The 25,438-nt window shown below is 36.0% G+C and overlaps 1 protein-coding gene across 3 annotated transcripts in view; it reads right to left on the bottom strand.

The window, feature by feature from the left end:
- Window positions 1–341: 341 nt before the first annotated feature.
- LOC109058181 (protein BANP) overlaps window positions 342–25,438 on the bottom strand; it is a 46,685-nt gene continuing 21,588 nt past the window's right edge. For 2 of the 3 annotated variants that reach the window (XM_042752625.1, XM_042752626.1), the window contains 4 exons: window positions 23,681–23,752; window positions 21,398–21,448; window positions 7,687–7,827; window positions 342–1,297 (listed from right to left, as the gene is read on the bottom strand). In XM_042752625.1, coding sequence (XP_042608559.1) covers window positions 1,187–1,297; window positions 7,687–7,827; window positions 21,398–21,448; window positions 23,681–23,752 — 375 coding nt within the window. In that variant the 3' untranslated portion in view covers window positions 342–1,186. The remainder of the gene's footprint in view (window positions 1,298–7,686; window positions 7,828–21,397; window positions 21,449–23,680; window positions 23,753–25,438) is intronic. The other variant, XM_042752627.1, reaches the window with a different exon arrangement.

Below are 25,438 nucleotides of genomic sequence, written 5' to 3'. Positions count from 1 at the left end.
ATTTTGGTGAGGCTTATATTGGACCTGTCGAGCTCAAACATTCAACTCTGTTGTGGACAAAAAAAAAGCATTGATCAACTTGCTGGAAAAATATTGTTCTTCTTGCACATAACACAAAAATAATGACTTTATTCAATATTTCGCACAAGTCTTCAACCCCACAATATTTTTAACATAACAGGGTTGACACAAAACATGTTTTGAAAGAGAACTAGCATTTTGTTTTAAATTAAAATTTCAAGGAACCTTGAAACGGAGTCAGAATTAATTCATCTACTGAAGTTATAGGCCCATGTCTATCAATTTCAAAGTTCCTGTGTCATTTGTTACTCGAGACACTATTTCAAAACAATGGTAATTTATTCGGAACAAATCTTTCATACACAAATATATATATATAGTATATATTTAATATACTACGTTAACACAGTTCACTGTCGTCATTTTCCTGTGTATTCGTAAACTGCCCTACAAAAGCTCCACAAAACTTTCAGTAGTTTATTTTTTCTGTACAATAATGTTATATAAAACAAAAAATATTTAGACTAACCATTACGAAAACAAACTGATAATAGATGAAGACAGGCGGCCCTCAAATAACCCCCAGATCTTCACCAATACAAACACACGCACACAAAATTCACAAAAGGATTGCAAAATGGAAAAATCTCGGATTATGGATTATAGCATATTTTACACTGCTGCTTTTTGAAATACCATACAAGCAAAAGTCTACAAAGTGTGATGCTCATGTACTAAAAATGACACTTGTGACCGGTTTAAACCCAGTAACTCGACCGTCAGCTGGAATCTTCAGGCTTGTTTCTTGTGTACGAGGTACTTCAGATTGACCCGAGAGGAAAAAGCCTTCTGTTCTTTTCTGTTTTGTTCAGTGTCGGAGAGATTGGATGAGCCAGTGATGAAGACAGCATTGCTTATACATCACTAAGCAGACTGGACGCTGTGACTGTTTTTGGTGGGACGGCCAGGAGTTTCCATACGAGCTGACATGTTACAACAAATTGCATTTGTTTTACTTGGAATTAGTTGAAAATTGTTGACTGACGGCGGTGGTTTTGGAAGATAATTTGAGTTTGAGTGGCCACGCTCCTCGGGTTTGCCCTCTCCCTGACGCTTCAGCCCAATATCTTTGTTTACGCACACGTGAGAAGTTTGCACGAGTGACTCAAGTGCCTGGCATCTGGATCTGAACCACCTCTCCGTTCTCGGCCTGCTGGAGCTGAATGGCCTCCTTCACGTCCATCTCGGCCTGCAGCGCCGGAGTCAGAGCCTCAGCCTAAAAACCAAAAACAGTGAATGTGTCATTGTTGTGTCATTAGAAAAACAAATGAAACTGCAAAAATGATTGCTTGAAAAATGTTTTCTGAACATTTCCTTCATTTGCCATCTCCATCTGTTCCACCTTAAATTCACACCACCGGATGAAATATTAGAGCTAATTTTACCATGTCGACCTGATCCTTGAAAACCATAAACAGACTATGCAAAGACAAAAGTTCACATGCAGGATAAACATGGTTTGTGCTAACTGCAATGTATTTAGTGCAGTGAATTTTGAATTGTATTAATTGTGAGATTAAAATAATATTAAATAAAGTTGCCTAACTGGGGGAAAAAATATCAATTTAATCTAATTTATAAAAACTTCTACCACAATGTATTTTAGAATTTATTTTTTTTGTGAAATTTTGTATTTAAATGAAATTTTGCATTTTTTAAAAAGTGTTTTTTCAATTTTATTCTTGAGCAAAAAAATTGGACTGGAATAATGTCTACTGGAAATGAAGCTTTGCATCACAGGAATAAATGACAATTTGAAATATATTACAATAGAAACAAGTTATTTTACATTGTAATGTTTCTGACTGTATTTTTTTTATCAAATAAATGCAGCCTTAGTAAACAAAACTATCTTCTTACAAAAACATTACTAAATGTGATAATAAATGTGGTTTCTTAGCAATTGGTCCATATGGGAAAAATAAATAAATATTACAAAACACACACACACACACACACACACACACACATATATATATATATAAAAATCCCCCAGTATATGATATTTGCAGTCAGTGTCAAATACCTGAAATATAGGAAGTTGAGCAAACAGCTGAATACTACATTAACTCATGAAGTTCATAGTGACAGTTTATCTTGGATGGAAACACCCAAATGAATTCTTGGCATTAAAGAAACAACATTGAGTGGAAATGTCTGTCTGCAACACATTCTGAAATGTCTGTTTGATTAAGATACCATACAGAATCGAATCACTGTCAGTCAGCTGATACACATCTATCGGCACACAGTATATCCCGTCATTCGCCCAGGCTTAATACGTCCCATTTTACCATACTGATGGAGACAGTGAAAGCAGACAAATACAACGCTGACAGGTGTACAGATTGATACAACGAAAACAAAGACCAAGACAACAACAAGAGCTGGAAAACCAGGAGGAAAGTAAAGGGTCAGATGAAGGCTACACTTTATCTCAGTCGTCCAAATGAAAACACTCCCTCAAAAAAAAAAAAAAAAAAAAAAAAAGAAGGGCAGAGGGAGTGATGCAGGGGGAGACGACGCAGGATGAGTCACTTTAGAGCATGAGCAGTGAGTCATTTCTTCCTCAACACACGCCAGAGGAACAGACCGCACACCTGCACGGTGCAAAGCTCAAACTGTACTCAAGGGCACGGCCCCACAAGTGCCAAGACTCTTAAAACACAGCCTGCCTGATGCGAGACACTCGTGGCCTGTGCTTTTCATCTTAGGTGCTAAGTGTAAACTCCTCAGGGGCCGATTTCCTGCAGCTCCACAAGAGGGCACTCATTAGAGCCAGTGATTGAATTGCTCAAAAGTATCAGTTTCAAACAGCTCTGAGTAAGTGAGCGGACACTTCTGTCGGACTGTACAGAGAACAGAGCTTCCTGACCAGAAACATCTCTTTATTTTTGACCATTTTTATCTTGTGGCGCTCGAATGTGCGATATGGAAGCTATTAAATGAAAAAATGAAGGGGTGTGTTCATGAAAAATGGCTGTAAACACTACCACATGTTTTGTGCAGCAGATGAGAGCAATTGAAATAATCCTGAAATTCACAATAGGAAGAAGCGTCGTGACCTCAGGATGGAGGTGGATGCCAACGCGGGATCTGAGCATCATATGTGAGACGCAAGAAGACGACTGTCTGAAATCATTCCGGTTGAAATTAAATTATACAAGTGAATAAGTTGACCTATTATTAAGCTTTACTATAGTTTCAAGCACTGGATGTCATTTCCTGGCTTCTTAGCTCCTCAAGTAGGTTGCAATGGGTCAATAAAGTAAAAATTTTATTTCCACTATTAGTTGTTTTATTTTTATTTTTTTTGTGATCATTTTGTGATTTTTGTCCCTGATGTCCACTTAATATGCACTTAAAACATTTAAATTCACTTCAATTTTCCCTTAGATCCACTAATGTTCTTTTGATGTTTGTTTGTTTTAATGTTTTTGTTATTATATTTTATTTGTGTCCCTGATGTCCACTGGATATGCACTTAAAACATTTATATATTTATTTATTTAGTCACGCTAGTTTAATTTACTTGAATCTTTCCCTTAGATCTATTAATATTCTTTTTATGTTTGTTCGTTGCAATGTTTTTATAAATATTATAAATATTATAATTTTATTTTTGTCCATGATGTCCACTTAAATTTCACTAAAAACGATTATAAACTTCAAAAAAAAAAAAAAATCCAATTATTATTTATGTAATTTTTCCAATTATTACTATTCTTATTTATCTATTTGTAATCATTAGATTTAATTTTTGGCCCTGATATCTACTTTAAATCCACGTATTTACCTACTTATTTATTTATTATTTACTTGAATTGGTCCACTAATGTTCTAAAGTTGTTTTTTTGTTGTTGTTCTTTTTTGTTATCGTTATATTTTATGTTTGTCCCCAGTGTCTACTTAAAATCCAAATATATGGTAAGTATGTATTTATTATTTTATTTTATTAGTTTTTCTCAGAGGTTCATTTCTACTCTTAATAAATGTTATTAGAATATATAATTTAATTTCTTTTTCAATGCTGTTTTTCGACGCGCTCTCCAACTAAATATGACAAGTGTCCAAGTTTTAAACGAAAATCGCTGCACAACACAACAATTACAGCCACTCAGATTATATTTGATCTTTAATACACAGCTCTGTGGAGCAGGAATTTGGACCAATAGGATCTCACTGTGGGTGTGGCTATGACATTTTACTGTGGGTGTGGCTACAATAAAAAAAACTGATTGAAAAATCGAATCACAGCTGTGACTAGTTGAGACTGGTTAGGTTGTCAAATCAAATTCATTTATTTCTGTATGCATGTATGTAGACACTCTACCTACAATTTGTATGACAATATATGAAATACATAATGTCTTTATGCAGGCTATGATATAGATAAGTTTCTTTTAAGAGAAAATTTTATTTTAAATTTTGATTTAAAAAAACAGAGCAATATATTAAGCATGCAATAACTGATTTACATGTAAACAAATTTTCCACCAAATAATTTCTCCAAAAAAGTTCTCTAACTTCAGCACAGTGAGTTCATGCCATAATCCTTATTTATTTCCTCTGACAGCTGTTTATTTTATCCCCGTGTCACACTGACAGGTGGTTTGTCACAAAGCGGCAGTAATCTACAATCGATTTGCAGAGATTACTCACTTGATTGCGTCAAATGTTGCGCATACTGCGCTCTGTTCAAGCATCAAAGCCCATTAACAACTTTCCAACAGCTTTGATGTGTACAGTATAATTGCAGAGCCAATTTGGAAGGAGTCCAGACCACCAAGGAAAGTAACTAGAGATAAATCTAAGACCGTCTGATGGGGTCTGGGTGCGCAGGCAATCATCAGGCCGTTCCCACAAACTGCTTTCTGGGGTTTGGTACAGCCTGCTTAGACGAAGATGAAACACTACATATTTGAAAGTTGGCCAAAACGCAAGTGTGTGTATCGGTGAAAGAGAGAAAGAGGAGAAGAAAGATGCAGGTCACTCAGATAACAAGCCGTACAACAAATCTGGCCCAGAGACAGCACATCCAGTGAAAGAATGCACTTCAAAGAGAGGAAGGGGAACATTTGTTTGTTTGTTTTTAATGGCATTTGTTTACAGCAGAGTGTAGAGAAGGGGGAGGGGCTGAACGATAAGAGGTCTTGGTGATGTCATCGGTAAAGGAAAGTCGTTTCAGAGGTGGAGCAAGTTGTGTAATTTCACTGAAAGATTACTTTTTTCTTTTGAAACTACGTGCAATGATGAATCGTGAACAAAATGTATTAATAAAGCAAATTGAAAAAAGTACTGATTTTAAGCAGGAAATGCCCTTTAAGACTATTTAAACCATAAGCGCCCGAAGGTCTAAAGAGGTTTTAGTTGTACCAGCTTAACCACTTTAAAGGGCAACTGTGGTAAAGGCCTCGTCGCCCTCCCTGTTACCAAATAGCTCACATTCCCGAGCTCACAAAAGCCATATTGGGGGTGCGTGCTAGTCGCGTAAGTGTCTGTGGCGTGTTTGAGAACACATTTTCATAAAATGTAAGAGGGATGTTCACAACAAAGGGCTTTGCAATGTTTGATGTTCTTATTATTGATTTTAAACAGTTTTTTTGCTTCAGCATTTTGACTTTCAGAGAAAATATTTTAATTTTGTCAATATGTTATTATATTAATTCATTATAGTCCAATTCACTCAATTTCATTTGATGATAATGTGCAAAATGACAAAAAAACTAAACAAACAAACAACAAAAAAAAACATGTCAAACAGAAACAGTCCAAACTTAAAATCTCCTCAGGGTTCCTACTCTTTTGGTTTAATGACTTTTCATGATTTTTCAATACTATTTTTTTGATAAACTAAATTCCTCATTATAAAAATGTCATGATTTTTTATGCTTCTACTAATTTTTCAATCCAATTACATTTACATTTAGTCATTCAGCAGATGCTTTTATCAAAAGCGACTCACAGATTTGGACAAAACAAGGAATCAAAACCATCAACAAACATTAAATATTTTCTATTAAATATTTAAGTGCTAAAAAAAATTTTCATTAAAGAAATGCATTACTTATCAATGATTTTCCATTAGATTTTATGATGTTAATTTTTATTTATTATACAAATCACACTTTTTTTCTAATTTCCAGGTTGTCCATGACCTTGGCAACCTTGTTTCTAACATTTTGAAACACTTATAAAATGCATGATTGATTGTTCCTGTCCTTAAAACGTATAAATAGTGTATTGTCAATACCTTGCAGTGTTAATGATATACATTACAGTGCCAACTGTATACACTAAAGGAATAGTTCACCCATAAATGGAAATGAGATTTGAGATGAGTTTGTTTCTTCATCTGAACAGATTTGGAGTAATTTAGCGGTACATTGCTCACCAATGGATCCTCTGCAGTAAATGGGTGCCTGACATATTTGTCTAGGGTTTTTTTTTTTTTGCTTCAGATGAGACAACTTTTTCACTAGAGAATGCGTTAAGAATTATGGACTCGTATTTGAACCAGAAGCAACAGTTTCAAACTAAAAATGCCTTGATGAATTTGTTTCTTGCAAACGCGCAGCTTTTCTCTTCACAAGACATTAACTGATGGACTGGAGTGCTGTGGATTATTGTGATGTTTTTATGGACTCTCATTCTGACGGCACCCATTCACTGCAGAGGATCCATTGTTGAGCAAGTGATGTAATGCTACATTTCTCCAAATCTGTTCTCATGAATACACAAACTCATCTTGGACGGCCAGAATACAGTTTTGGGTGAACTATTCCTTTAATTCAAATCATGTTATTGTCACAGTTATTGTCTCACCACAAAATCTTTGCCCAACCAAAATTTGACCCACTAATTTCACATCACGGGGTTTAACACTGATTGTTCTTTGTTTCGTATTAAAAAAAAAAAAGTTTTCTTTCCAAAGACAAACGTAAAAGCAGATGTCAAATATGCAAGTCAAATTGTGCCTGCGCTCCTCAACCCTAGCTTGAAGCCTCACATGAATCAAACACGTGAGTGCAGCTGGGGTAATGTGGTGACCTGTAATGACTGTCGAACCTCTAAATGTGTTTGAATATGCGTGCACGCCATATCGCGGCTCTGCAACGTGGTAACAGCATCATGGGGAAGTGATTAGAGTAAAAACACACATCAAGGAGCATTTGAGCATGTTGCGAACTTGATGTAGCGCATGAGATGGAAAAGAGGGATAAAAATGAGGAAACAGACAGGGAGGAAAAGGACAACTAAGGGCTATTTATTATTCAGAGGAAAAACAAACTGATCTGGGTTGCTGATTAGCCGAAAGTGAGGGTGGAGAGCAGGTTAAAATCACTGCCTAGGATTTCTAGAAAGAACACATGGTGAGAGAGCGAGTTTGATTATACATTGGTCACTACGCCACCCAGCGGCATTGACGCAGAATTGGTGCATTCATCGCACACTTGTGTGGCATCAGTAGTCATTTTGAGACAGAAAACACTCCTCCCTGAAATAAAACAGCTGTACGCCACAGATAATGTGGACAACATTGATGAAAACGTTATTACAGTAAGTTGTGTTTGTGTGTGTGACTGTGTTTTCGGCTTATCTCACTTGTACTGCGCCGGTGTGGTCGGTCACTGTTCCCAGCTGGACGTATTGCACCTGAATATCGTTACCCTGGAGTGGAGACGCGTCAACTCCTCCGGTCCCGTCGGTCGACGCCACTGCGATGAGCTGCGGTCCTCTTAGAACCTAAGATATTGGCGGGAAAAATTAGAAACATTAGCACTATACTAACATTTGTTGAATCAGCTAGGTCAAACTAAGCCGAATGCTTATTTATCCGTGGGAAAGCACTCTAGACACAACACAAATGCTAAGTTTCCCAACATGGCTACATGGTTGTAGTAAGAATCATTCCTAAGTGACCATGTGACTAATTTCGGTGACTAATGCTGTCTTACATGTGAGCGGTGTGACTGTCAAATTGGAGTCAGACAGTAAAAATGCAGTGCAAGCTGTTCTCTAAACTACCAGAACAAATATTCTTCACATGAAGAATCAAAACAACCAGATGAGCTCCAAATCATAGTCCGTTCAAATTTCATGTCACTAAGCTTTCTGGGTATGCGGTTACTTTTGCAATGATTTTCTTTTATCTTGAGAGATGTGCATCAGTGTGGTTATTGTTAACTACAACTCAAATAAAACTATTAAAAATGTTTTTTGTTTTTTTTTTGGAAATTGAAATAAAGCTGAAATAAATGATTAAATGAGAAGCTTAAGTAAGCTTAAGTATTAATGTATTTAAAAAAACATATTTTGCTTTGCCAAATAACTGAGATGAGATTTAAGTACTAAAATTACTAAAACAGAAACACTGAAGCTACTTGAAGCACAGATTTTTTTTTTTTTTTTGTGTATTAGGATCTAAATAAGAGTGACAATGTCAAACTAAAACAGATAACTTCACAAAAATTTGTTTTAAAATAAATCAACTAAAAAATATAGTTAATTCTAGAAATTTCAGGACCTTTCTTAATTACATTTTTAATTTATTTAAAATATTTTTTCTAGGTCTGGAAATTACAATCATCTTTATATATATATATATATATATATAGTTACAGTAATAGCTACAATATATTTTGAAATATTTATCAGACCCTTTTGATTGAATTAAACAAATGCAATCATCTTTTTGTGTTTTCCACTGAATGGTAATTATTCTCAAACAATGTCTCTAGGATCAAATTTTCCTCAAAATGTTATTTATGAGTGTAAGGTGACATACTGATGATAATTTGATTTTAATATGGAAATGATTCTCATCCATGATTATCAAAGTATGTTCCAATACCTTGTGTAAATGAATCATTGTGCTTTCCTTTCTAAAACTATTCCCGCTTTCTTCCTTCCTTCAATCCATACTGATTGTTCCTTTCTAACTTTCATCAGCCTATCCATCATCCCATTGATTAGACAAAATTACATTTCTCACGGTTTACATTTTAATCTGCTAATGTTTCCACTCATTCTATAGCTTATGCAACTGCCTGTCATAAACCCCACTAATGTGTGCCTGTTTTTCAGCTCTTCTTTTCACATGGTCAGAAAGTTTAAAAGTCCAACATTGCATACAGCATTCAAACACTGTCAAATGAATAGGAAGTACTAAGTATTTACAATAGAGTACGCGAACAACATCTGGATGATGTACAACATCTGCTGGATTCTGTAGTATGCAACTTTTGGACACTTTGCTATCCCTTAAAGCAACTGTAGCTGAAGCCGTACGATTTGAAAAGCCCAGAAAAAAAAAAAAAATGTTTTCATCAAGAAGTCAGTGTCAAACACATTATTTTAGTTAATTGATTCGGACGTAGCCCAAAGGGAGGAAATGTTTTCCATTCTCTTAGTACCAGGCCAATCAGAATTGTCAGAATGCATTTTGTTTGCTGAGAATCATTTAGCAACTGTTTCAGGATTTAAAGGTGGAAAACTATGTGATATAATATAAAACGGACAGCTTGAATGCTCTTGCATGATTGCCCAGTCTGAAATTTCGATCTGGCGTTTAAGTGGTGTTGGAAACCTAATTCAAATCAAGCCAGGGATTTACTGCATTTCCTTATGCACCTAAAACTGATTCTGCATGTGTGACACATCCAAACGCTCATCATAACAGCCCCATGGAAGGCCTTGTTTCCAGCTGAGCTCTCACAAACACATCTCCATCCCCTGCCAACTCATCGCAAAACAGGCACATAAAAGCAAAAACACTTGCCTGTTAATGCATGATCGCAAACTCTCGCACATCGTGTTCGAATGCCCGAACACATCATTGATTACACATCATCTGACCACTAAAAGCGCTCTGATGTGGTCACAATGGTTTTGGATCCTCCGGCTTCCCTTCAATTACTGGCGCTAGTCTTCAACCTGAACTGTGAGTCAGTAATTTCTCGATTGCAGCAGTTGACCGTTTCCACATGCACGGCACTCATTCAAAAACTGCCATGTGGGATAGAATTTAAATGAAATGTGAACTTCAGACTAAATAGTAATGGTTAATCATTACAACTCTGCTGCGACTCCATGTGGTGACACCTCTCTGGTTCGTCTCGACGACATCAGCGTCTTGGAGCACCAGTGTGGGCATAAACAATCAAATCTGAGTCTCCCGAGTGGGAACAGAACTGCCATGCACTCCCAATTAGGAGAAAGAAAATCTGCTGCGCTGTACAAAAATCCCACAATAACCCCAATTTCAGATCCAGTTCGCCTCTGCCTCCACCCTGGATTCTAGCACAGATGATGACTTTGAAGTCGTGAGTCAGTGGCATGCTTAGATGCCCACCATGTCTCCAACGGCATGGAGCAAATATGCCAATTTCGCCACAATGACTCCTTTTTTCGAATAGAAGATGATGCTGCCAGTCAAATCATGGGGTAATAATTAGAGTGTATGATTTTGGGTTGGTTTAAATGGGATGAAACATTATTGAAAAATGCATTTTATACATACAGTGACTTGAATACAGCTCTTTTATGACAAGCATTTTTGTACATTTTGAAATGGGGGTCCTGCTATTATAATGATGAAAAAAAGCCTCATTTAAAAAAACAAAAAAAGTCTTGAAATCTTGAAAAGTCACGTGGTGTGATTAACATGCAGAAAAACAAAAAGAAACAAAAACTAAATCGAACCAAATCAAAAACCATACAAAACCAATTAAAAAACAAAAACTATACAAAACAAAAACAAAACAAAACCAAAAAAAAACAAAACAAAAAAAAAAACAAGAGAACTAAACTAAAACAAAACTAAATCAAACAAAACCAATAAAAATAAAAACTACAAATAAACCCACATAATAATCAAACTATACAAAACCTAAACAAAACAACAAAAACAAATCAAACAATGCAAAAAATATAATAAATAAATAACAATAAAAGAAAAAAGTTTACTGAACCAAACAAAATACTGAATACTGAACCAAACAAAAACCAGACAAACTAAAAAAAGACCCTACTGTGTCATTAAGTCTCTTAAAATAACAATTTTTTTATGACGAGGTAAGGTTAGTAAAATGTCATATGTTGCGTCTCCCTAAAAACCTAATGGTATTTATGAATAATTAATGCTATTTTTTTTTTATGTGAACACTTTTTGGAAAATAATAATTGTGTACACTCACTTGTGTGGCAGGTGTAAGGAAAGTATGTTATTATTTTAACTTGATGGCTACACCACATGACAGTCACTACATTAACATTTTGGGCAAAAATGGTATGAATGTTTTTTTGAAAACCACATTAACCATTTTCTTTATCATGGACACTTGTGTGTCACTGACCCATTTACTCTGGTAAACAAAGAATAGCATGAGAACAACCGAAGGATGGCCCAGCAGGTCTTAAACACAAACACATGCACGAGCACAGAGATATGCACACACAAACATCTGAAGTTATTGGAAACAAGAGTAATTCACAGCTGAGGGATATCTTTTTACATTTCCCGTTTCTCATACCATCAATTATCTGTACCAGAAAACGGCAAAGACATACACAGGAGGCACCAACTTAAAACTTGGATACTTTCTCATGCAGACAATCATGAAAACAACCAAATAAAGCGTGCCGCTCACTGAGCATCCATATGACATTTTGAAACCATCCGTCAGGCCTCATAAAAGAAGGAAATTCACTTTTTCTGCATTAAAAAGTGCGTTTTGGGGATTTACCCGTTGAATAATACTTGTCAAAGCAAACACGGCTACAACAACAGAAATTTTAAAACTGCAAGTGAGGTTGTTTGTATGCTCAGCTGTGCAACTTAACACAATGAGAGTTTTACGATGCTGGGAAAACGTCTGCGATCGCATAGCAATGTAAACCCGTTCTCATCGGTTAACTTCCGGGCCTCGCAACTGTTCTCAAGACAACTCTCCACTCCACTGAGCATGGGAACGTTTCAACACAATCAAATAAAGTAAAGCTAATTCAAAACACACATCACACTGGAGATGCTCTTGAAGTCTTCCAAAAGTTGCGACAGGTCTTGCCGCATTGTTACGAGGCTGATGTGTCACCAGTCTTGGCCAGAAAAAGGTGAAATCCAGAGCTAAAGCAGTCATGATGTCACAACGTGTATTCGAAGTTGAACCGGTGTGTTCGCATGAGGTCTGCTGACTTTGACAGAAATAAAAGGCCTCATTTGAGACATTAGTTATCTGTGTTCTGTTTGTCATTAGCGAGTAAATCAAACTCTCAGAGGAAACAGAGCTAAATAATCAAGCCAGTTGTTTGCCTTCTCGCTCATGGCTGGATTGAATTCACATTGAAAGGCATTTGAAACTGAAATGGATTGTGTCCTTTTCTCAAGGGTCTCCATGAGCTAACCTACCCCTGTGCCCAGCCGGGTTTCTTTCGTAAACAGCCAAACTTCAAATCTGCTATCTCTATAGAGGCGAGCTGCCAAACAAAGGGTTTAAAAATTGGCAGAGCGAGTCGGGATCCGCTGTCAGCTTGGGTTGATGGGACTAAAAGCAAACAAGAAAAAAAAGGACCCCAAATAAATCTTTCTCTTATGTAGTAATGCTTTCAGCAGCAGAGTAGGACAGCAAACACATTGAGGAACTGGAGCAAAGACAACGAGGAACAAAACAAACGCAGCTTAATGCAAAAAACATTTAGTTTGGGGCCTTGCTGAAACATAACAACCAACTGTGCAAACACGTCGTTCCTCCCAAACTCCATTTTTCATTCTAGTGTCATCCACAGTGCATACGATTCTTGACTAGCTATAACCGATAAAGTCATTCAAATTCATGAATTCCCTTAAAAAAAAATTATGAAAATTGGTTAAGATCTACTAATAAGCTTGATTAAATCTGCATGCTTCTTCACGATTCGTTATGCAGGTCCCAAACAATTTTGGAAGAAGAATACGATTTTTTCTTTGCACAGTTCAATAACTGTGTTGTGAAAGAGGTCAGTCTCCCAGCAACATTTACAGTTCCCTCATACCCTCAAGAGCTGTTAGTATGTCGAAAAAAAAGTCTCCCTGGCAAGGTAAACACTTCCGCCCAATTCTACACAAGTCCAACAAACTTGTGCATCTGGAGAGGGCCAGACCTAAGCCAGGACAGATGTGATGGCCTAACTGTTCTGAGAGAGAGAGAGAGAGAAAGAGACAGACAGAAAGAAAGAAGGCCAACAGGACGTTGGACAAACTGAGTGAACTCCTAAAACCTTCTGAGAGTCCTACATCACTTCTGCTGCAAAACCTCCCAACAAACAGAGGAACTTCAGAATAAAAAAACGGTTGTACAATAAAGACAGGTCTAAATTTGTATCCAAAATCTGCTCGTTTCACCCCAACTTTGAACACTATCTAATGAGGACATCTGCAGACATTTGAGCTCAATGGCTAATTCCTGTTTGATGAGTATGCGGTTGATGCATTACAAAAAAGTCTCCACACAAACAAGCTAGTCTCATAAGATACAGTATTATGCTTGTACGGGTCGTGCCACCACTAATATCTTCTTAAACCCCAATCTATCTTTTTATTCCATTCTTTAAAAGTCAAATTTGAAGGGCTGCCACCATCAACAGTACTGTATCCACACCAATTTAACATTGCCTTGAGCCTGGAAGCAGATCTAATTTCTAGTGGATATTTAGTTCCAAATCATTAGGCATTGCATGACATCACTAATGTTGAAGCAATACAAGGTTTAGCTCAGTCATCATGAAATGCTCATGATGCTATTCCATGTGCTTTGTTTGAAAATCACATGGCCATTCGTTGTGGCCAATCTAGACCTCCACACGTGTTATGATCTTAGTAATGTTGAAGCAACGCAGGGTTTAGCTTAGTCATCACAAATGTTTGTAACATTTTTAATTTGTAACATTTGACATTGGCCATTGGTTCTGGATAATGATCTGACTTACTAATATGTGAGAATTGAAGGAAAAGATCCTTGAAAGGAAAAAGGAAAATATAGGAAAGTAGCATGAAGGAAGTTTAGGAAGCAGAAATGAAGATTGGATGGAAGGAAGGAAGCTTAGGATGTAGGAAGAAAGTTTGAAATAAATAGAAGGAGCCTCAGGAGGAAGAAAAGAAGCTCAAAGGGAAAGAAGCTTAGGGCAGGAAGGAAGACTGGAGGGCAGGAACGAATTTCAGAAGGATCTCTTAAGGAATGTAAGAAAGTTTGGAAGGAGGCTTGAAAGCAAAGATGCTTTTTGAGGAAACTTGAGACAGAAAAGAATTCTGGAGGGAAGCTCAGTAGGAGGTTGAGGAAGCTCTGAAGAAATATGGAAGGAAGCTCATAAGAAAAGATGCTTCAAAGGAATCTTTAGACAGAAAATAATTTGAAGGAAAGGAAGCTCAGTAGGAAGCTGAGGAAGTTCTGAAGACATTTGGAAGGAAGCTCAAAAGAAAGGATGCTTTGAAGGAAACTTCAGACAGAAGAAGTTCGGAGGGAAGGAAGCTCAGTAGGAAGGCGAGGAAGCTCTGAAGAAGTTTGGAAGGAAGTTTAAAAGGAAGGTAAGGAAATTTGGAATGGACAATGTGAAGATAGAAAGAAAGAACGCTTGGATGCTCTGAAGGAAGCTTGGAAACCAGGAGACAAGCTAAGAAGGAAGGATGTTCAAATGAAGGTGTCAAGAAAGGCTTGGAAAGAAGGTACAGTTTTACAGTCTCTCCTTTTACTAATGGTTTAATCTGGTGGTTCAAACTGAGCCTCATCGTAACACATTGTACAAGTATGACTTCCATGACCGAATTGGTGAACAACCAAATGAAACCGCAATTTCACAATATTCTGTGAAAGTGAACCTTTGGAGTTTCTCAAAATAATGGTTTGACTTCAAGCTGGACTGAAAAGAAACGAGAACAAAATATCTTTTAGATAAATTAGCTTGACATCCTAATACTCAAATCGTTAACAACAACCTTAAATATGACCCCTGTGGCAGACTGAGATACTCCTCCTGTAGCCAAACCCATCTTTTACAGCATATCCAAGGAAAGGGATTAAACAGACCATGAACAATTCATACAACAGACACTCATCTATAAGACTCCTGATTCAAAGAGCAGACAGAATGACATAAATAACTCTATTTTACAAAAACTTAATCAACATGCAGATAACCCGAGCTGCAACGCTTGTTCTCGGGAACAAAGAAATAAAGCCTCCGTGTTGGTGTCAAAATGTCAAGTCTTTTCTTCGTGTTGTCTTCATTATGTTTCTAATTATACTGCTGATTTGACAGGCTATGGCGTATCACTCCATGTGTTGTAAACTTGTAAAATATCTGCATGACCTTTAAACAACCTCTGTGAGGAGACACAGAGTCCAGTCCCGCCTTCAAACTTTGTTTTTCCTCCACGTTTTCAAAGTTTCCAATGGAAAGCATCTCAGAGCAGCATAAATTTTGAGGACTTGATGATTTTATTGCATCTTGTTCATCAGATGTTTTCACTGCATCCAACTGGCAGTAAAACAAGAGGTGAAATTCTCACGAAGATGATTCGTTGTGTTAATGAGGACAGTCACAAAATGTGACTGGTGCACTCAAGTGTCCACCGATGACAAAACTTGCAGCATGTCAATGAGAATTTGTCTCCATTAGACTACCAAAATATTTACTTGTGAATATTTGTGAGAAGACCTCTGAATCCCTGCCATGTCCACATCAGCTTCCAGAAGTCCATTATCACGACCCAAGACAGGCAAGAGCATCAACAATGCTGTGAAATACAATCCCCTCCATTAGGACACAACCATCACTGGGATCACAAAAGCCTTGGACCATTTTATTTAGAATATTTTGTTTTATAACCAGAGGAAAATCTTTGTTCCAATGGAGGTAAAAAGGGTAAACTCATTTAGGAGCTCAAATTGGGACTAAAGCCTCAAGGTTGTGACAACAACTGGGCTGGAAGTTAAATCCTGGAGAATTTAGATCCTACGGCAGGTACCTAATGGATGCGAGCTCTGCACACATCTGGTTTCAATACTGAGACAGAGGAAACTTGAAGTTCTGGATTGCAAATGGGCATAATTGCATACATACCAATATAAATATACACACATTTACAGAGGGAAAAAGTTACATCAATTGAACACACAGATGCGGCTTGTGAATGATATTCAAACTCCTGAGCTCATTTTTGTGTTGTCCAAATTCAATAAAACAACAAATCCAAAAAAAGCAGATTAGAAACAGATCACAGTAGTCTTCCCTAACTCTTTTTACATTTGTTTGAATAAGCAGGCTTAGAATAAGTCTTTATTGGGTCTTGTTCTGGTGCAGTCTGTATTTGTAGTGCTCAATTTTAGATGTGCAGATAGTGCCAAAAATCTTACTATGCAAATGTAGCAGGTTACTTTCAAAACACTGTGCTGTTTGTATGAGCGGCCCAGCATGCCAACTGCAGACTCAGTCAATGGTCTTTGGGGCAGGACTTTTATTTGATACTGTTAATGGTATATTTTAATCAGTTTGCTAGAAAATAAAATGAACTCAATGTACCAAACTTATAGGGTTGTGTATCGATACACATTTCCAGATTCAATTAGATTCAGATTCAATTACAATGTCCATTTTAAAACATGGGGCCTAAACTAGTTCAATTGCTATTTATGTGAATTTCATGTATAAAACTGTTAAAATTAAAACTCATGACCACTTCCTCTTTATAAGAGTATACATAGAGTATTCATTGATTCAGTTAATACAAAGTTCTGTCATGAAACTCTAGATGGTGCAGGTCGATAGATTCTAACTCAATCTGATATAATAACATCATCATTAACATGGTGCAGCTGATTGGTTTCTTTTTACATCAGCAGCCAATGAGCTTGCTGCTTAACATTCAAATACTTGGCTAGTGCATGCTGCAGTAGCTGTAGAGCGTTTCAGAAACCCTCTTCCTTCCCCAGCTCCACCTGTTATTTTCTGTTATGGGGTGATTTCATGTATGTTATATATGGGGGATATTTCATAAACGTTATACATGTAGCAGCAGTATTTCTTACATGCTCACAGTGGATGTATTGGCAGTAGCAAGTCTCGGTACTTGCTCTGCGGCAGCAGAACCAGATCTATTCCGCCAAGACCAAACACATTAACATTGTCATGCATATTACCATTCTAAACTCTCTGAGAGTTGTCATGACAAAACTCACTGAACATATTCAGTGAGTTCATTCAGTGAAGGATTCGTCTAACTGACTCAAATGGTGCATTTGCAAAAAAATATGGAAATTGAAAACGTCAAAAATGGAAACGTTTTTCCTTCATGTTTTTTGCATAATGTTGTCAAAATGGTCCCCATTCACACAGATCCACGACTTAAAACGTATTATGCATGCCAGGCCAGTAGTTCATTTTGTAATGAAACACTATGTGAATATGTAATACTCAAGCGCATGACATCATCGTTTTTCACAAATCTGCATTTTTGTCATTTACACAAAAATGACAGCAGTATTGTGTTTTCAGTAAATAAATAGGTAAACCACATACGTTTTCAGGTATTTTCCTTCAGTCTTTTTGATTGATTCACTACAACAACCAGCTTAAGAGTCATTTGTTCTTGAATCAGACTACACTGGTAGCGATATTCATTCTTTTATTATTTGAACAAGCTACCACTTACTACTACTATGTTTTCAGTTTCAACAGCCCTAAACATCACATTTTGGTTGCTCACTTTACCTTTCTAGTCTACCTTTTGGCTGCAAACAACCTCAGAGATACAACCACACTTCTGCAGAGCTATTCACATATCCATTGTACTTGCCAAACATCAACTAATGCACCTGGACTTGCCAACAGGAGCCAAAACTCCCCCATCCTATTTCCATTCTTCCTACCTATGTCAAAACGGTCAAGGAAGTGACTGCAACACCGTTCAGATCCCCAACTGGGTGCACAGCTGTACACCATCCCCTTGTGAAAGAAGTAAATAAAGAACTCTTGTTCATAGAAAACACAAGTCCTGAGAGGTTTCAGTAATAAACATCTGCAACGTCTGGTCTGAAGAATTTGCGAGCAAAATGTGGAACTAACCAATTGTACCAACCAAAAACAAAATCTCCTCTGACTTTAGTCTTCTCACCTTGTTTTCATGTTCTTCCCTTATCTTTCGCTCTGGACTTCTGTAGATGTGGGGGTCAGATCAGAGGGCAAGAGAGGGGGCATCAGATAAGGGGTCACTGACTGATTTAATGCACTGTTAACACTACGTCACTTTCGCTCATGGTAGTCTTTCATGTGCCAGCTGTGTGCGTGTTTGTTTTAGATAGTGGAAAAGGGCTAAATGATATAGCACGCTGATAAAGACAGACAGACAGCCTGTAAATCATGGGCTCTTCCCCTTGACAGCAGAGAGAACATGGTGGGCAGATGGGGATGTAAAAACTCAAATGCAATTCAGATACCCTGCTTAACCAGACAAAGATGGAACTTTACACTATTTGCAAAACAAGGTTTCTACAGGCTGCATCTTTCAAGCCCGAAGTAGAATGAAAAACACATAAAACATAAAATAATGTCTAAATCAAAAAATTGACTATGTTCCTAATCCAAGTTAAAATGTAAGTTATTTGCTGCAGCTCTAAAATCAAATATGCTGTAAAGCTGTTTGGTCACAGAGACATTTGACTGACATCCAACCTGCACTATATGTGAGTTATGGTTGAGATTTTCAGTGACTAATGACTAAATTTCAATCAATTATTTAATGGCTTTAGAAGACTTGAGAAATAGTGCACAGATTATATGGACTACTTTCATGTTGGTTTTGTTTTTTTGTTGGTCTTTTTTGATAGATTACTTGATAGAAAGTAAACCATACGCGTTTGGAAAGACACCAGGGTGAATAAACAATGACAGAATTGTACTTTTTGGATGACCTATTTCAAGTCCAAGACATTCTATAATAATGCCAATAAATATTAATTACCTTGGCAAAAAGTGGTACATATGCATAACAGACAATGTCCTCTGTGCTTCTCCGTAAACTCTGTCTTTAACCCAAATCAAAATTTTCTGTGACCTGAATTCAGATGAAAGCCATGGTAGACCATAAAACCATCTTGATTATGCAGAATATTTTATAATTGCTAAAGTAATAATTATAAATGTCATTTACTCAATCTCATGTTATTTTAACTTATGACTTTTAATGCTTCTGTGGAAAACAAACTTGAGACAAGAGGACCTGTGCTGGTCGCTTTTTTCATGCAATTAAAATTAATCAGCTTTCTCAAGAATTGAAAACAACACAAAGCATCATTAAAGTGGTCCATATGACTCATGCACTATATTCCAAGCCCTCTGAAGTCATTTGATAACAAAATTTGGTGCTTGTACAGTAAATGAGAGAAATAGAAATTTCATGAGAATCTAAACTTTTTAATGAATCAGTTGATCCAGTTCGCAAAATCCAGTCTGGAGGATTCATTCAAGCTATCATGTGATTTGAGAAAACAATGCACGAGTCGTATGGATCACTTTAATGATCATTTTAGCTTTTTCTTGCATCTTTTTTTGAAACTTGAAAAATAATTTCACATTCCCTGTATTTGTATGGAAAAGAGCGACCAGGACATTCTTCGAAATTTCTCCTGTGTTTTCTGGAAGAAAGAAAATCAAACAGGTTTGGAACAAGGGTAAATGATGACAAAATTTCCATTACTGGGTAAACACTTTGATATAAAGTGTTTTCGGAGCATTTATACCCCTGCCAAAAGCTTTGAGGGGGACTGCAGTGCTGCTGCCCTGGGGTTCTGCTGACCCGAGGCTGAGTGGAGGACAGGCCTCCAGCTGTTAACAGGATGGAGATGAGTCGAAGACAGATGAACCATAGCACGTGGAGATGAAAAGAGAGGAGATGGAGGAAGAGGAGGAGGGACCAGAGTGAAGAAATCCTTGGAAGGGTAAAAAAGACCTGATGCAGAGAGAGATGTGGAAGAGGCCCAGGGAAATCATCTGAGTGCTGTTTTAGGGCTAATGACATTTTCTTTCGCTCTCTTTCCTCTTCCTATTTCGATTCACGTGAATGCACAGATAGATGTTGTCTAATGCATATGAGCCAGTTAGAGATTTCAGGAAACATGTATTTTGTGTATGTGCAAACTTTGGCACTATGGGTCTAAATTCACCCTCATATCTACGATCGACTGGGAGATTTGCCAGGAATATTTTTTTTTTAAATGCAAACATTAACTCATTGCTACTGTACAGATGAAAACGATCACCATAATGGAGTACGTTATGGGTGCATGAGCGTGTGTAAAAAGCTGGAACTGGGAAACAGGCTAAAAAAAACAAGTGCTGATAAAACAGCAATAATGCCGCCTTCATGGCAAAATACAACCGAGATTTTCAGTTTCTGAGGAAAAAGTGAGCAGTTTTTGAAGTGTATGTTCCACTACAAGGCTGAGAAAATGACTGAAAAACTAAATTTAAATTTTATACTTAAATATTATGAATATTCAAATTATATTTGAATTTAAATGACATCAATTCAGTTAGGGCGAATAAAGCTTTTGGTTTCTCTCCTGAGGCCACAAGAGGGCGCATCGAGCAAAATATCACTAATGCACGTTTATTCAAAGCAATAAAATAACACGGTTAGCTTCGAAAAAAGTGCATAATGTTTAAAATAATGTTTATAAATGAAATATTATTAAGGTGCTTAAACAATTAGAAACAAAACAGCATCATGTATGTATGTATCGTTTAATACAAAGGACCGAAAACCAATCAAAAAAAGAACTTTTTACGCAATATTTTGAATGAGCAGCACCACATTTAGTGGGTTCAATTGAATAGACTAATAAAAGCATTAAAATGCAATGACACCTACATCGTCATCAAATCTCGTGTGCCACTGGTAAGGCTGCCTGATGCACACCTAAAATTTGTTCGACAAATTCGACAAATATTCGAAATTAGATTTTTTTTTTGACAGACCTATTCCACTAAAAATGCTGAAAGTTGTCATATGGTCAGGTTATTATATTTAGCAAATACCATAAAACTGTAATGATCCAAAATTGACGTTGAGAATGTGTTTGTGTGTGTGAAATGAACTGAATTTCCACACAGGCCTCTATTGCTTTTCAGCCCTGTTTGATCTAGAGTCCGTCTTTGATGAGAGCTGAGAAACAGGAAGTGCACTCTGTCCCAAACATTACTTTCTCAGAACAAATAAAAAACGAGAGAGAACACACAAAGACACTGCCACACAAACACAGACCAATAAATGTAAAAGGGTACCTACATTTACCTGGCCATCTTGCCCAACATGTACTTGGTGGATCTGTAGGTTGCCCTGTAAGACAGGAAAGACAGAAAAATCAAATTTCAGCAGCTGCCAGTTTCCATGGATGAGGTACAGATTGATGTCCCACATTTTTGCAGAAGCATTAGAGGACTTTCATGCAGAAATGGATTTTTGTGTTTAAAAATGGAAGACATGAGCAGTGGAATGGGGGGGGGGGGCAATTTTTTAACAGTTTGAACTTGAGCACGTTTTTATAACACTGTGTCATGCAAAATGGTAAAAATGCACGTTCAAAAAGAAAAATAAAAGAAATCAAAGCAGTGGAATGCAAAAATGTTTTCTGTGTGAACAGTGCCTCATCTGCCAGGTTTTTGTTGCAATAACTATTAAATGCATATTATCTAATTTAAAATTAACTAGCATTATAGCAGCATTAAATGTTTATAACCTCATTATTATAATGATCATTTTGGCCTCTCCCACCAACTCTACCCAATAATTCATAAGACCATGTCATATTTTGAGACAATCTGTGGAATTTATAATCAATTCATATGTAATTAAACAATTTGTAATTATAAACTAATTTTAAGTACCAAAATTGTAATATTTAGCTCTGTTCAATATGAACACAACCTTGTTACCACAAAATTTTACCACAAAAATTAAAGTAACAGCATTTGAATCCTTCCCACAGTAGGAAGTAGAATTTTTTTTGCAGAGTTTTGCAACCGCAAAGTGCAAATATATTCAACCCTGTTACCCTAGAAATTGTATGGAAAAAAAACCCCATCTTTTTTCTTCCAAAGTTTATCAATAACGATAAACCAACAATTACCCCGAAACTACACAAGTCTCTACCGATTGAGGAAAAATGCTTTCTAAATTTTCAACTCTGTTACTTGAAATCCTGTTACTCACTGCAGCATAGTTTCTTTAACTTTAAATTATTTTTTTTTTCATGTGTTTTCAATCATTACTTCTTATTTTATTTAATCTTTACTGCTAGAAAACAAGGACCCAAAAAGTTGAGTAACAGGGCTGAAATATTGCAATCCTCGTAGAACATGAATAGAAAGTGCAACAGTTCATAAATATTTAGTTTGACCACCTGAGGTGGATGATCAGCATCTAAAAACTAAATTTTAAATTTTGTACTTAAATATTATGAATATTCAAATTATATTTGAATTTAAATGGCATCAATTTAGTTAGGGCGAAAAAAGCTTTTGGTTTCTCTCCTGAGGCCACAAGAGGGCCCATCCAGCAAAATATCACTAATGCACATTTATTCAAAGCAATAAAATAACACGGCTAGCTTCGAAAAAAAGTGCATAATGTTTAAAAATTAAATATTATTAAGGTTTAACAAGGACACAAAAAGTTGAGTAACAGGGCTGAAATATTGCAATCCTCGTAGAACATGAATAGAAAGTGCAACAGTTCATAAATATTTAGTTTGACCACCTGAGGTGGATGATCAGCATCTAAAGTTTTTCACTGACCATTTATTGAGAAAGAAACATGTACTCTCTAATTTAAAAGAGAATTTCAGACCCTGTTTTGTATCTTACTGATGGAAAGTGTTAGTTACACAACACATAGTTTTTCATCAGGGATAAAACTGCTGCACCACAACAAACTTTCAATCATGTTCTCCATCTGAATATAACACACACACACACACACACACACACACACACACCTGACAAATATCTGGATAAAGGGAAATGATCTTATGATGGCTCATTTCCTTTACAAACTCTCTCAAATAAATGGTTTTGATGAGGCGGGCCAAATATATTACAAAGACAGTCTTTGTGGAGTGGAGGTTGGATGAAGTGGCACGCTGTTGCTAAGCTCTGGACTTAAAAACAAACAATATTCCTGAGAATTTACCCCAAAAAATGAGCACTGAAAGTCTATGGCCATCATAATTTTTTTTAATAAACCAGCATAGGAAGAGCTTTTGAACATTTATATTCTTCTCCTCCCTCATCTCTCTTCCTCTCAGGATGACGAATGGATCTGATCAAAATAAGGTTTACATATTTGCGGATACCTTTACATAATCCTGTTCAAATCTAGGACACGGGGTACTCAAGAGCCTTAGAAACGAGTGCTTGAGAGAAATATCTCTGCCAAAGATCAGAGTAAAACTGGTAGGTCAGGAATAATTATGGATAGTTGGTGAGGTACTTGAAGAGTGGAGAGCCTCAGAGGAAGAAAACCAATGATAGAATGAAGTAAAACAAGAAAGCTAAAGGAAGAGATGCTCACCTCGCTGTCCTGTGTGATCTGCACCTGTTCGCCCTGTGGCACCTGAGCTATGTGGAGGTGTCCCTGTGGTATCTGTGAATGAAAAAGACACCCAAATGAATGTCATTTCCAATCAAGCTATATGACAAACACAAAGTTATAAATATACATTAGGAATCAAAAGTTTGGAATATTTTGGAAGATTTTTTATGTTTTTGTTCACCAAAGCCGCATTTATTTGCTCAAAAATACATTAAAAACAGTAACACTGTAAAATAGTATTACAATTTAAAATAATGGTTTTCTATTTGAAAATATTTCATTTTTTATATTTCATTAATGAATATGAATAAATACATAAATTTCATTTTAATGAATAGAAAGTTCAGAAGAACAGCCTGTTTTTTTTTTAAATAGATATCTTTTGAAACATTATAAATGTGTTTGCTGTCACTTTCGATCTAATGTATCTTTGCTGAATAAAATTAATATAAATATTATATATTTAAAATATATATTACTATATATATAAAATATTCTTATTATTATTACTTACCCCAAACCTTTGAATGGCAATGTATCACAATGTCCAGTAAAATATTAAGTGTATATAAATATGAATATAAATAATTAATAAAAAATCTTAGAAATATATGTATATATTATTTAATATTTAATTACACACACACACATATATATAAATGTGTGCATGTAATAATATATATATATATATATATATATATATAAATATTTATGATAATAAATATACTAATATATTTATATATATAGAGAGAGAGAGAGAGAGAGAGAGAGAGAGAGAGAGAGAGAGAGTGTGTATACATATATATTGTTGTTGGGGTCGGTTTTTTTTTATTTACTATAAAAATTTTTATTTATTTTCAAATTGTTTTGTGTATTTACATTTTTCTGGTAAATAAATTCTGGTAAAAAAATTCATGTATATATTCCTTTAAAAATAAAGTTTTAATAATAATTTTATTATTAGAAGTAGTACTATCATTACAGTGAGTAATATATTTCTGTCACAGTTTCTTCAAGTTAAACCGAACTTTTACTTTGATGGGTTGCTGTGAAGATCTTTAGGTTTCTGTGTGTATATAATATGACGATAGTTTTTCTCAAAAGAAACAGTAAATTGCTCATGAAGTGACTCTCAGAGCAGTTCTAGAGATGATGTTCAAGTGTTCATGTATGTGTAGTAAACAAAACCGCACGTCTGTGCTATTCATTCACACAGAGACACGCAGAACATGCAGGATTTAAATAGTCTTTTTGTGGGTTAATATCCACAGATATTAGTCCATATCGCGATTTGATTGAAATTTACTGACTGACTTTTGATTTATTCATCCAAAATTTGGCAAATTCCGTGACATTCCGCATTATACTGTAAATTCCGTTTTTATGACTGGATTCCACGATTCTGTCTGTGTTTTCCACATCGCAGAAATCATAGGGCCCTACAAATTTGCCAATAATGACAATGTAATGATGTTTTCTAATGATAATCATAACAAAATGACTGGCGTCTTTCAATAAAGTATTTACTGTATTTAAATTATTATAACATGCCAAATGTATCATGGTTAACCTTGGATGACTTTTTATTCTCGTATTGCTCGATAAGTTCAATACTGCGGTATAAAACAACACAAATAATGTGATGTGTTCCTAAACATTTGATATTACTGGTTTTGTTAATCAGTTTTTTCCGCCACTGCCTTCCCAAAATTCTCATCAAAAAAAAAAGTCTAATTA

The sequence above is a fragment of the Cyprinus carpio genome, chromosome B25 (genome assembly GCF_018340385.1).
Source record: "Cyprinus carpio isolate SPL01 chromosome B25, ASM1834038v1, whole genome shotgun sequence".
Classification (NCBI taxonomy): Eukaryota; Metazoa; Chordata; class Actinopteri; order Cypriniformes; family Cyprinidae; genus Cyprinus; species Cyprinus carpio.
The sequence above is the reverse complement of the archived record's forward strand: the minus strand, read 5'-3'. Positions and strand labels throughout refer to the sequence as shown.